The sequence below is a fragment of the Siphateles boraxobius genome, unplaced genomic scaffold (assembly GCF_051911475.1).
Source record: "Siphateles boraxobius isolate OS27281-9 unplaced genomic scaffold, OSU_SipBor_1 1, whole genome shotgun sequence".
In the NCBI taxonomy this organism is placed as follows: Eukaryota; Metazoa; Chordata; class Actinopteri; order Cypriniformes; family Leuciscidae; genus Siphateles; species Siphateles boraxobius.
In genome coordinates, this window is record NW_027508699.1 from 5,816,925 (window position 1) to 5,829,948 (window position 13,024).

The 13,024-nt window shown below is 42.3% G+C and overlaps 2 protein-coding genes across 5 annotated transcripts in view; one reads left to right on the forward strand and one right to left on the reverse strand.

Moving 5' to 3' along the window:
• snap47 (synaptosome associated protein 47) overlaps positions 1–13,024 on the reverse strand; it is a 60,077-nt gene that overhangs the window by 34,210 nt on the left and 12,843 nt on the right. For 2 of the 4 annotated variants that reach the window (XM_077248209.1, XM_077248086.1), the window contains exon 6: positions 12,295–12,466. In XM_077248209.1, the coding sequence (XP_077104324.1) occupies positions 12,320–12,466 (147 nt within the window). In that variant the 3' untranslated portion in view covers positions 12,295–12,319. Of the gene's footprint in view, positions 1–11,420; positions 12,467–13,024 lie in introns of those variants that run through there. The other 2 variants (XM_077248140.1, XM_077248292.1) reach the window with 1 other exon arrangement.
• LOC143746461 (uncharacterized) lies at positions 1,593–2,618 on the forward strand. Its single transcript, XM_077238295.1, has 5 exons — positions 1,593–1,859; positions 1,971–2,032; positions 2,119–2,210; positions 2,314–2,432; positions 2,547–2,618. The coding sequence occupies exons 1-5, from the start codon at positions 1,773–1,775 to the stop codon at positions 2,616–2,618; spliced, it is 432 nt and encodes a 143-aa protein (XP_077094410.1). The 5' UTR covers positions 1,593–1,772.

Here is a 13,024-nt window from a genome sequence, read left to right on the forward strand (position 1 = left end):
CTCTCTCTTCACAGTCCTTTCTCCATGCTGCTTCACACGCACTCTCACCCACAGGTCTCCCAGTTGTCTCTCTCTCGAACAATGTTTCCCCGTCGCTTATATGCAGTCTCTCCATGCCAATCACTGAAACAAGACAGGTGTCTGTCATTTGCACTTGACCCACTTACGCTGCACCCATCTCCCAATCCTCTCTCCTGTCACAGACTTCGCTAGACCATGCCCACCTTGCCACAATGATGCACAGAAAAGCTTTGAGAAAGTGAAGGAGCAAATTGTGAACAGCCCAGCTTTGGCAATCTTTGACCCAGCACTGCAAACGCTGGTAACCTGTGATGCTTCGGATTATGGAATAGGGGCTGTGTTAATTCAGATTCATGCCGAAGGTTCTGAGCGTACCGCCGCCTTTGCCTCTCGCTCACTATCAAAAGCAGAGCGAAAATATTCCATTGTGGAGAAAGAGGCCCTAGCCTGCATTGGGCTGTGGAACAGTGGCGAACATTTTTGTGGGGCAAACGGTTCATGCTTCGGATGGACCCTGAGGCGCTTGCTACCCTGCTGGCAACTAAAGGTATGGGGTGTGCTGGAATGCGCATCACGAGATGGTCTGCACGTCTGCTCTGCTTTAACTATTAAGTGTCGTACAAGCCAGGAGCCGAAAATGTCACAGCAGACTGCCTCCCACGCCTACCCCTTCCAGCCTGTGAGGATGCTGTTTCTACCATTGAACCCGAAATTGCGGCATCCTCTCTGCTGAACTCCTAGCTCTTTCATTGGAGGAGTTCTCCAAAGAAGGCACCGCTTGTCCTGAACTGACAGCATTGCGACAGCAAATAATTATAGGGTGGCCTAAAAAACAAGAAAAACCTTTCACCTGAGCTGACATTATACTTTCATGTCAGGGATGAAATTGCAGCAAAAGACAGCCTGGTCTTCAGAGGTTAATACCGCTTGGTGGTGCCCGTATCTCTGTGGGGTGCCCTAATTAATTTAGCTCATCAGGGTCACCAGGGTATCGTCAGGACCAAACAGCGTCTTCGATTCACTTGTATTGGTGGCCTGGCATGGATCACTCAGCCCAGTCCGCAATTTCTTCGTGCCAGCTTTGCCAAACCCACGACAAAAATGCAAAAACGCATACGCCTCCACTTCAGCCCGTGCCACTTCCTTCTGAGCCATGGGAAAAGTTTGGACTGGACCATTGTTGTCGGACCATTCGAGTTAGGGACCTGGGATTGCAGGTATGCACACTGCGCCAAAAGGGGTGTATACGGGAGAATTCAGACAATGAATACGCCCGCTAAATGTGCTGTTTGGCAGGGATCTTTGGAACTTTGTTTAGCGTACCTGTAAATGCCCGCAAAGGCCCGAAAACAGGAACTTGTCTGACCACATGCTGTTAGTTGATGGCTTGGCTTGGTAAATGCTAATTTGTTTTGGGACTGGCAGCTCAAGATTGCCCCTATTCCCCTGCCCCCCTCATTAGTATTCAGGAAAGGTGGGCTGATAAGTGCTTTACATTGTGTCAATCTACAACAAAGACTGTAGACCCTGAAAAAGAGTTTGTATCTGGGTGTCCTCTGCTCTTCAAGATGGCTTGCAAAAGATCGCTGGAGTTTTACGGAGAGCAGAGTAGAGATGTTACTCCTTTACGTCGGGACAATGTGGCTATTCAAACTCCGAGTCCGAACGAAAACAGACTGGTGTATATGGTAAATGCAAGTTTGAAGAGGATATTTGAAAAGCTGGAGACGATGGACAAGAGGTTGGATTAGATGGAGGCTGACATCAATGAGCTCAAAGAGGCAAAAGAGGAGCCTGCTTCAAAGAAATTAAAGAGAGCTGGGAATAATTCTGTTGCGGTAAGTTATTTTCTGACCGTCACAAACATTTGGCGGTGTCCGCTTAACTTCGTGTGCTTTATTTATTAATGTATTTGAATTGAGCCCTCATACTATGTTGGATGTTTACAGGAAGCTGTACGGAGATTGCACAATGGGGAAAACAACATACACAAATATGACCCACAGACAAGGTATATCTTTAAAACTATTGTATCATAACAGTCCTTTCTTCTAAATTATATTTTTTAATCAACCTTCTTCAATTACTGCTCCACAGTCTATCCTCCCCCCACAACCTCGAGGTCACAACCTATCTTTATAATGGCGTCTCCATGGCTGTACTGGACGTAGATCCTGCTGTTGTTAAAGGTAGGTCACAAGAGAATGTCCCAAGGCTACAACTATTTAACTGTATAGATTAGTTAGTTATAAATAAACACATTCTCCCCCCTCACTATCTTCCTCTCTCTAGCATCCTGCAAGACGTATTTTGAAACTGTTAGAAGGGGATACAGGATGGCCCAAGATGAGAACAAAGACAAGATGGAGGACAGCAGGATCATTGTGCGCATGAGACAAAGAAAAAGAAGAGTAAGTGTAAATAAATATAAATCTCAGTAAAAGACTCAGCCTGGGAGAGGCTCCCATCCCAACCAATTTGATATTTTCAGTGGTTTAATTACTTTTTTCCCTCCTATTTTGCAGCTGCTGAGCAGCAGGACTGGCGTTCTCCAGACAAGAGGAAGAAGCAGCTATCTGGAAGACTACAACAGTTGACCACATGTCTGAAGAGGAGGATGCTATCTTGGATGGAAAGTCAGTGTGGGTTGTTCGGCCTCCAACCCGTAGTACAGTTTTGTCTGCGCTGTGTGGGGTGCTACAAAAAAGACTGGAAGCAGACCAGAAGTACTTGGGAACTCATCATGCACGAGTTGGTGCAGATCGAGTCGCGGTGGAGACCACAGAAGCTGGCCTGTGAATTATTTTAGTATTACGCATCTAAATATTATTCTATAGTATAATTTGAATATTCTGTTTTTTTTTTATATATAGTATTATTTACTATAATTATTTATATATTCTATACAATTCCATATTGTTATCTATTTATAAATTGTATTATTTATATATTGTACTATTTATATATTCTAAAGTATTTGTATATTATATTGTTTTCTATATATTATACACAGGCCTTATATATTATATGGGGTTATATATTGTATGACTAATAGTAAAGTGTATTCTGTGCTAATGTATTTTTATTTATAGAATTTTGACTGTGTGTATATATATGTCATGTGCCCAGTGTCATTTACAAATAATAAAAATAACAAACTAAACTTTGTCTATCTGATTGTCTTGACATTATAACCATGAACACCAACGATAATAAATATTAATAATGAGTAATTATAAACCCAAATGAGGCCATAAACTGGACCAATAGTGTGAGGGTTTAGAGGAGGGACAAAGCATTTAGAAGCCAATCCTATGTAAGACCTCTGACCAATTGAAGGAGGCCACTGCCTTGTGTCCCAAAGGTGTGAAATGCTAATATTCCCTTGCATTGACCCCAACCGGGGGATTATTCACCATTGTAACTGATGGCCCTTAGTGGCTCCCTGCTGTGCCCCAAACTTTGTACATATCCAGGAGTATTCGGGATTGTGTGACGGGACAGCAAACTCCCGTACACACACGTTTATTTGTGGAGTACACAGGAGTACTCAGGAGTTTTACATGCCCAATTACAGCTCTTTTCACGCAGTGGCAATTACTTCAGTTGACTACTACAGTAAGTGGCCAGAAACAGAGTTCACCAGTAATGTCACTACTGATACTGTCACAAACTTTCTTGCTACAACATTCAGGCGGTTTGGCAACCCTGTGGAAATTGTGACACAATGGCGTGCAATACACATCTCTTACTTTTGCTGATTTCCTTGCAATCAGGAATATCAAACATGTTCGTACCTCCCTGTAATTTCCACAAGCAAGTGGGGCTGTGGAGCACATGAACCATATCCTGAAGGATTGCGTTCAAACTGCAAATTTGGAAGGAAAGCCCTGGAAAACTTCTGTGAGAGACTTCTTGCTGCATTATCGTGCCACACCTCATGCCACCACTGGTGTTGCTCCCAGTGAACTCTTGCTTGGAAGCAAACTGAGAACAACCTTACACATTCTACCCACCCAGCCCTCTGCTTGTAATGTTGCTACAGTATGAGCTCGCATTCATGCTCGCCAGTCTCAAGGCAAGTGCCTTGCCTTGAATGAACGTTAAAGGTACACTATATAAGATTTTTGTAATAAAATATTCAAAAAACATTTGCACAGTGTGATATATTTCATGCAGTTGTGTACTTACATTATCCCAAAAGTTCCCAAGGATTACAGTTTTAAATAATGGCTTGTCGTTTGTCATTGTCGCATATCAATGACGTAATATCCGTGCTATCCTCGGTTTTTCCGCTTGTAGAAACCATAGATATATACAGGTCCTTCTCAAAAAATGTGCATATTGTGATAAAGTTCATTATTTTCCATAATGTAATGATAAAAATTAAACTTTCATATATTTTAGATCTCTTTGACCTAGCATTCACCTAACACTCTATAGCCTTCTATAATTCAATATTAGGCTGCTTAGATTAGGTCAGCCGGAACTGGGAACACTTCCCTCATATCCTGATGTACTCGTTACATCATAAGAAGAATGGCATCTACGCTAATTTTAGTGTCTTTGTTTATCCCGAGGTTTTCCCGCAGCCTGCTGGATCCAGGCCGTTTCCAGATCTGACGAAGGACTTTCGCCTGGACCTGATGACAATGCTAGCCTCTCCCTATGGAGGACCCCCATACCACTTACAGATAAAGCGTTGTGGAATTTTTCGGTTCGCGTACCTACCCAAAGTGATAAGATAAAATAAAAATTCTGCATCAAAATTTATAGACAAGTAGTTTGTTTAGGCAAGGTTTGTAAGGAATTACAAACCTGCGCACATATATTAAAACGCACATAACTATAGAATCAATTCTTAATGCGCATGTGAACGCCATCAGCGTCTATCACAGGTTCACGTTTAAAGTCTGTTTAGAGAGAACGGTGTCGTCTTAGCGGCCCCTAATTTATTAAAAATTATCATTTAGACGGAAGTGAATCAATCAAAACTAACTTTAGCTGGAAAAAACATTTTTCAAGAGCCACTATAAAACCAAACCAATCTCTGTTACCTTAAATTATATGTTTATCTCTGTAAAGCTGCTTTGAAACAATCTACATTGTTAAAAGCGCTATATAAATGAGGATGACTTGACTTGACTTGACTAGATTCATTGCACACCAACTGAAATATTTCAGGTCTTTTATTGTTTTAATACTGATGATTTTGGCATACAGCTCATGAAAACCCAAAATTCCTATCTCAAAAAATTAGCATATTTCATCCCACCAATAAAATAAGTGTTTTTAATACAATAAAAGTCAACCTTCAAATAATTATGTTCAGTTATGCACTAAATACTTGGTCGGGAATCCTTTTGCAGAAATGACTGCTTCAATGCGGCGTGGCATGGAGGCAATCAGCCTGTGGCACTGCTGAGGTGTTATGGAGGCCCAGGATGCTTCGATAGCGGCCTTAAGCTCATCCAGAGTGTTGGGTCTTGCGTCTCTCAACTTTCTCTTCACAATATCCCACAGATTCTCTAAGGGGTTCAGGTCATGAGAGTTGGGAGGCCAATTGAGCACAGTAATACCATGGTCAGTAAACCATTTACCAGTGGTTTTGGCACTGTGAGCAGGTGCCAGGTCGTGCTGAAAAATGAAATCTTCATCTCCATAAAGCTTTTCAGCAGATGGAAGCATGAAGTACTCCAAAATCTCCTGATAGCTAGGTGCATTGACCCTGCCCTTGATAAAACACAGTGGACCAACACCATCACTGACTGTGGGTACTTGACACTGACTTCAGGCATTTTGGCATTTCCTTCTCCCCAGTCTTCCTCCAGACTCTGGCACCTTGATTTCCGAATGACAGGCAAAATTTGCTTTCATCCGAAAAAAGTACTTTGGACCACTGAGCAACAGTCCAGTGCTGCTTCTTTGTAGCCCAGGTCGGGCGCTTCTGCCGCTGTTTCTGGTTCAAAAGTGGCTTGACCTGGGGAATGCGGCACCTGTAGCCCATTTCCTGCACACGCCTGTGCACGGTTGCTCTGGATGTTTCTACTCCAGACTCAGTCCACTGCTTCCGCAGGTCCCCCAAGGTCTGGAATCGGTCTATGGCGTTATTTTTTAGTCAAAAGTTATGAGCGTGTAAGACATGCTCACGAGCACATTATGTTATCTCACAGGCGCAAAAATGAACCTTCAGCTGGCATGATAAAAGTACTCGCGCACAAATTCAACAACCGAGAGGTGTACAGGTAGCTGCGAGCGAGCGCCTGGCATACTCTCATAGGTTAACTCTGCTTGTACAGTGGAATCCTGCTCGCGCGCAGTGGGCTTCTGCTCGTGGAGTGCTGTTTTGCTCGCGCAGTGGATTTCTGCTCGCTCAGCTGATTTCTGCTCCCTCGAGTCTACATGACTTTTGACAATTTGGGGGCGGAAACCAAGGAGGGCACTGACCCTCTTATGATAGGTCACTTTCATCGTAATTGCCACCACAGGGACATCTTTGTACCTTGATGGACAGCTCTCATTACAGGAAGTCAGAGTCAAAGGATCTGACGGAGTTTTTTTTTTTTAGTTTTTTTTTTTTAAATGAATTTAAACTGTATATAAAATCCTTAAAAACTTTGAAAGGTCCTAAAGCACAAAACATATATGATACCCTAAAACACTTCCCAACTAAGATAAATGGATGAACAAAGACTGAATTCTCCCCTTTTGTCATGTTATATTATAATTCCTTACCGTTTATTTATTAAAATGTTTATTTTGCTTACAAATATCCTTATTTTTGTACTAAGACTACATTTATATTCTTGTTGTATTAAGAGCTGCTCCCTCTGACTATATTGTCCTTGTATCCTATTCTAAAGAAAAGGAAGTTATGCAGCCATGTTTGTCTGTAAATCTTGATATTTCAATAAAAATAAAAAAAACTCCGTCAGATACTTTGACTTTGTGCTTCCTTTAATGAGAGCTGTCAATCAAAGTACAAAGATGTCCCTGAGGTTGTGATTACGATTAAAGTGACCAATCATAAGAGGGTCAGTGCCCTCCTTGGTTCCGCCCCCAAATTGTCAAAAGTCATTTAGACTCGAGGGAGCAGAAATCAGCTGAGCGAGCAGAAATCCACTGCGCGAGCAAAACAGCACTCCGCGAGCAGAAGCCCGCTGCGCGCGAGCAGGATTCCACTGTACAAGCAGAGTTAACCTATGAGAGTATGCCAGGCGCTCGCTCGCAGCTACCTGTACACCTCTCGGTTGTTGAATTTGTGCGCGAGTACTTTTATCATGCCAGCTGAAGGTTCATTTTTGCGCGTGTGAAATAACATAATGTGCTCGTGAGCATGTCTTACACGCTCATAACTTTTGACTAAAAAATAACGCCATATTGGTCCTTCTCCACAATCTTCCTCAGGGTCCGGTCACCTCTTCTCGTTGTGCAGCGTTTTTTGCCACACTTTTTCCTTCCCACAGACTTCCCACTTGATACAGCACTCTGGGAACAGCCTATTTGTTCAGAAATTTCTTTCTGTGTCTTACCCTCTTGCTTAAGGGTGTCAATGATGGCTTTCTGGACAGCAGTCAGGTCGGCAGTCTTACCCATGATTGCGGTTTTGAGTAATGAAACAGGCTGGGAGTTTTTAAAAGCCTCAGGAATCTTTTGCAGGTGTTTAGAGTTAATTAGTTGATTCAGATGATTAGGTTAATAGCTCGTTTAGAGACCCTTTTCATGATATGCTAATTTTTTGAGATAGGAATTTTGGGTTTTCATGAGCTGTATGCCAAAATCATCAGTATTAAAACAATAAAAGACCTGAAATATTTCAGTTAGTGTGCAATGAATCTAAAATATATGAAAGTTTAATTTTTATCATTACATTATGGAAAATAATTAACTTTATCACAATATGCAAATTTTTTGAGAAGGACCTGTATATACATAGATTCCTCATTAGTGGCCGTTTAAATGGGCCGCTATAGGCCAACCGCTAATTACAAAAGATTCTATTTCAAATAAATGCTGTTCTTGTGAACTTTCTATTCATCAAAGAATCCTGAAAAAAAGGATCATGTCACACTGAAGACTCGAGTAATGATGCTGAAAATTCAGCTTCAATCACAGGAATAAATTACATTTTAAAATATATCTAGATAGAAAAGTTATTTTAAATTGTAATAATAATTTTAAAAAATTGCTGTTTTTTGTTGTTGTTTTTTTAATCAAATAAATGCAGCCCTGGTGAGCAGAAGAGACTTCTTTTAAAAACATTTTTTGAATGTAAGTGTATTTTTAGGCTTGCACTTTTTGCACTCACACGCAGGCATCTTTGAATTTGAACACAACACTGTGTTTACAAAGCACATCAAATAATGATCCGCTTTCCACTAGTGTGTAAATATATTTTCAATGTCTATATAACCATATCAAATGTTTGTGTCTAATACTAATTAATTTAGCCTTCATTTTATTGTAGTTTTCTCACAATAATAATAATAATAATAATAATAATAATATATTTATTTTGTATAGCGCCTTTAAAAGTAACTTTCTCAAAGCGCTTTACAGACAGACATAACAGCAGAGGAGTAAGACAATACAAATACAAAAATAAACACATAACATTTTGATTAATTAAAAGCAATCCTAAAATAAAAAGTTTTAAGAAGAGATTTAAAAGTCACTAAAGTTTTTGCTTCCCTGATGTCGGCCGGAAGAGAATTCCAGACCTTAGGAGCATAGACAGAAAATGCTCGGTCACCCAACGTATGAAGCCGCGTCTTTGGAACAACCAAAAGACCACTCTGCGAGGAGCGCAGATTGCGACGTGGTAAGTAAGGGATTAATAAGTTAGTCAAATACTGAGGAGCCAGATTGTGCAGAGATTTATAGGCCAGCATAAGAATTTTAAAATCAATACGGTACCTAACAGGTAGCCAGTGCAGGCACTCCAAGACCGGGGTTATATGGTCCCTGGCCCTGACCGCAGACAGTACTCTAAGCAGCTGAATTTTGAAGATATTGCAATTTATCCAATGATGATTTAGATACCCCAGCTAGAAGACCATTGCAGTAGTCAATGCGCGAAAAGACAAAAGAGTTTATCAACTTCTCAGCTACCGAGAAGGACAGCATGGGACGTAGCCGGGCTATATTTCTGAGGTGATAAAATTATGTTTTAACTGTATTCTGGATAAAAGGCTCAAATGACAGTGTGGCACAATCACAACATTGCATGCAATTAATTGATCAGACACTTAAAATTAAGTTAATTCTATTTTTAAAATGCAACATACTGTAATAATCTGTAAGCATATTTGTGGCGAAGGACGGCCGAGGGACGTGAGAGAACGGACCGAGGCCGGTGGTGCGATTACTAATGAGCAACATCTGTGAAGCACACCGGTCTCGCATCTCTCACGGAGGAGCGGAAGCATAAAGGAGGAGCGACGACGTTGATGATCGAGAGAGGAACAGGCCTGTATTTTAGTTGTGTTGTGTTTTTGTATTTTACTTTAGCCAGCAGTCGTCCGCGAGGGGCTGCTGGCAGTTATATTTATTTTCGGTAGCCAGCAGTCGTCCGCGAGGGGCTGCTGGCGGTATTTTGGTTTGTTTGTTTTATTTTAAATAAAGTTTATTTTGATTGTTCGCCGGTTCCCGCCTACTTCTTCCCTGAACATTGCTACACTGGTGCCGAAACCCGGGAAGAGGGAGGAACACGCTGTCAGAGAGTCCTCGCCGCTGTGGGGAAACCGCGGTGCTATCGAGCATGGTGCGCGAGTTGCCGCCGCTCGCCGTGGGCCGGAGCCTGCTGCCATCCGCCGGGCATGGGAGGAGCAGGGAGCGGGGGATTTGCGGCCATGGACGCTCGAGGCGGTGCGCTGGAGTGAGTTGCCGGCGCCTGGGAATTGGAGAGGCGGCTGACGTCCGGGAGGGAGCGGGGGAGTCGCCGCCGCTCGCCGTGGGCCGGAGCCTGCTGCCGTCCACCAGTGAAGTGGAGGAGCAGGGAGCGGGGGACTCCTGCCGTCTGCCCTATAGCCCAAGGAGCCGTCGCCGTCCACCGGGTGGCGGAGGAGTTTCGAGCCGTCCACCGAGGGCTACCCAGCGTCACCGCCAGGCACCGCGGAGGAGATCGCCCAGCTAGTGGAGGACCATGATGGCAGCGCGTTGTGGGAACCGGACCAAGTTTTTTTTTTTCTCTCTCCCCTCTCTCGATCTGTCGCTCCTCATGCTTCCGTCTCCGTTTCCCTCTGCTTTTCGGTCCATACCCCCCAGGGATCGCCGCCGCCGGGGGGGGAGTAGGCACAGGCTCGTGGGTACCCCCCGGCCTTTGAGGGGCGATGGGGGTATGTGGCGAAGGACGGCCGAGGGACGTGAGAGAACGGCGCGAGGCCGGTGGTGCGATTGCTAATGAGCAACACCTGTGAAGCACACCGGTCTCGCATCTCTCACGGAGGAGCGGAAGCATAAAGGAGGAGCGACGACGTTGATGATCGAGAGAGGAACAGGCCTGTATTTTAGTTGTTTTGTGTTTTTGTATTTGTATTTTACTTTCGCCAGCAGTCGTCCGCGAGGGGCTGCTGGCAGTTATATTTATTTTCTGTAGCCAGCAGTTGTCCGCGAGGGGCGGCTGGCGGTATTTTGGTTTGTTTGTTTTATTTTAAATAAAGTTTATTTTGATTGTTCGCCGTTTCCCACCTCCTTCTTTCCTGAACATTGCTACAATATTTAACAATTGAGACGAATAATTGCAAAGTGTTTACAAGCAATTTGGACTGCCCTGTAGATACAGCATGTTGTTCCATGCGCGGTGGATATTCTGTGAAGCACGTTTAAACAAGTTGTTGTGTGCACATCCCACCTTCTTGCAGGTGCAGGACAAAAAGGACTACAGAATAGAAAAGATTATAATGTCCGCAACACTGCTACTTACTCCCATATTTTAATAAAAAAGGCAACGTTTCGACCCTACTGGTACCCTACCAGTAGGGTCGAAACGTTGCCTTTTTTATTAAAATATGGGAGTAAGTAGCAGTGTTGCGGACATTATAATCTTTTCTATTCTGTGAAGCACAACATATTTATTTAAAATAAAATAAAAATGTGCTGACAGGATTCAGTGGCATTCCGCAGGACGAATTGCAGCATGCCGTGGGAAAAAACACGTATTTTTAATGGCCACCTCTGTAGGCATAGCGTAAGCTTAGGTGAGAATTGGCGAACATGGAATTGAAGGATTGAGCAAAACAAACCGCCCGGTCACGAATTAGTCTAAAGTCTAAATCAAAAAGTTTTGAAGAAAAATGTCGGAGGATTTCGATATAACAGAATAAGAGCTATGTCATACATCAGGTCAGAGTTCACCCTTCCGCCGGAACTTGACTCTCTCTTAAATGTGCGTGTGGCCGTTGCCGGAAGCCAATGATTATAGTTGATAAAAGTTTTAAATATGGATATTTTTCTTACAAAAACCCATCACTTCCCTTCAGAAGGCATTTATTAACCCACTGGAGTCATACAGATTACTTTTATGATGCATGGATGCGCTTTTTGGAACTTCAAAAATTTAGATTAAACAGAATATTATTTAATATAACTCTGATTGTGTTTGGCTGAAAGAAGAAAGTCATATACACCTTGGATGGCTTGAGGGTGAGTAAATTATGGGATAATTTTCATCTTTGGGTGAACTATTAATAAAAGTAGATATATTAGGCTGCATTTACAATAAAGCCTAATGCAACACTTTGATGGGCTTAGTGACTAAGAAGATTATTTGAATGTTCACACTCAGTAGCATAAACATGAGCATGTTTCACAGAGCACATGCGCAAATACACATGTAAGCATTTCAAATCAGCATTACATTTTATAGGTGTATTTTATTTCAGTGTCAACTTGGTAATAAAGTACTGGTACTTTGACATTCCAACTACAAATATTATGAGACACTTCACTCTTAAGCCTGGGACACACCAAACCGATGCCAAGAACCAGCGCTGGATGTGTTGTCGTCTCGCATCACCTACCCTTTACCTTTGTCCCTACCTTCATGCGTACATGGTTTTTTTAGCATGCAAAATGCATAACCTTTAACCCAAACCTTTTGCTCTTGCTATTATTGCTATTGTTTGCATGATTGACATCAGACCGAACCTCATTTGTGCTCTTTACAGCATTCTACCTTCCTGATAAAGATCAAATGAATTTATAATATATACAGTGCACTATTAAAAAAAAAAAACTTAAATATTTTTGTGTGGATACCTGTGAATATCTTACCATTAATCTGGATTAAGCATTAAGTTCACAGCAGTTTCCTCATCCGGCTGGTGTGCCTGTTAATGTTCATGGTGGTGTGGTCGGTAGAACAACTCAATTGATCCAGAGCTTCGTCTTGACGCTCCAGCTCTGTCTCAGCCTCCAGGGCAAGATTCTTCAGCTGCTGGAGCATCTACACAAACACAGAACACAACATAATCATGTGGATAATAATGAATAATTGGGGTTGTGGTTCTAAATATAGATATCCTATGGACATTGAGGATGGACTTTTTAAAGGGGTCATGATTTATTAAAATTGTCATAATCTTTAAATAAAAGGCCATTTTATACCCTGATTTTAGCCCGCTGATTTGAACGCTCTGTTGGAAGGGGCGTGTCTGCTGTGAGACTTCAGGGTAAACGCCCACTGCTGTGATTGGCTAACATCTTGCATATGAAATAGACTCTGCACTCTCGTGAATGCTTTCATCATTGCAGAAAGTTCAAACATGATGTAAATAAGAGTGTAGACAGTGTTATTGATAATAACAGAAGTTTTGGTGAGTCCAGAACAGACCGTTCTTTGATCACTTCATCTCTATATAATTTAATCACAAGTTAAATAAACAGATTATTTTCATGCTGCTAAGAGAAACAATGTGAGTTTGATCCTTTAAAGGAACACGACACCGTTTTTTGAAATAGGGGTTACTCACCGTCTCCCCTATATTTAGATAGGTGGGCAAAT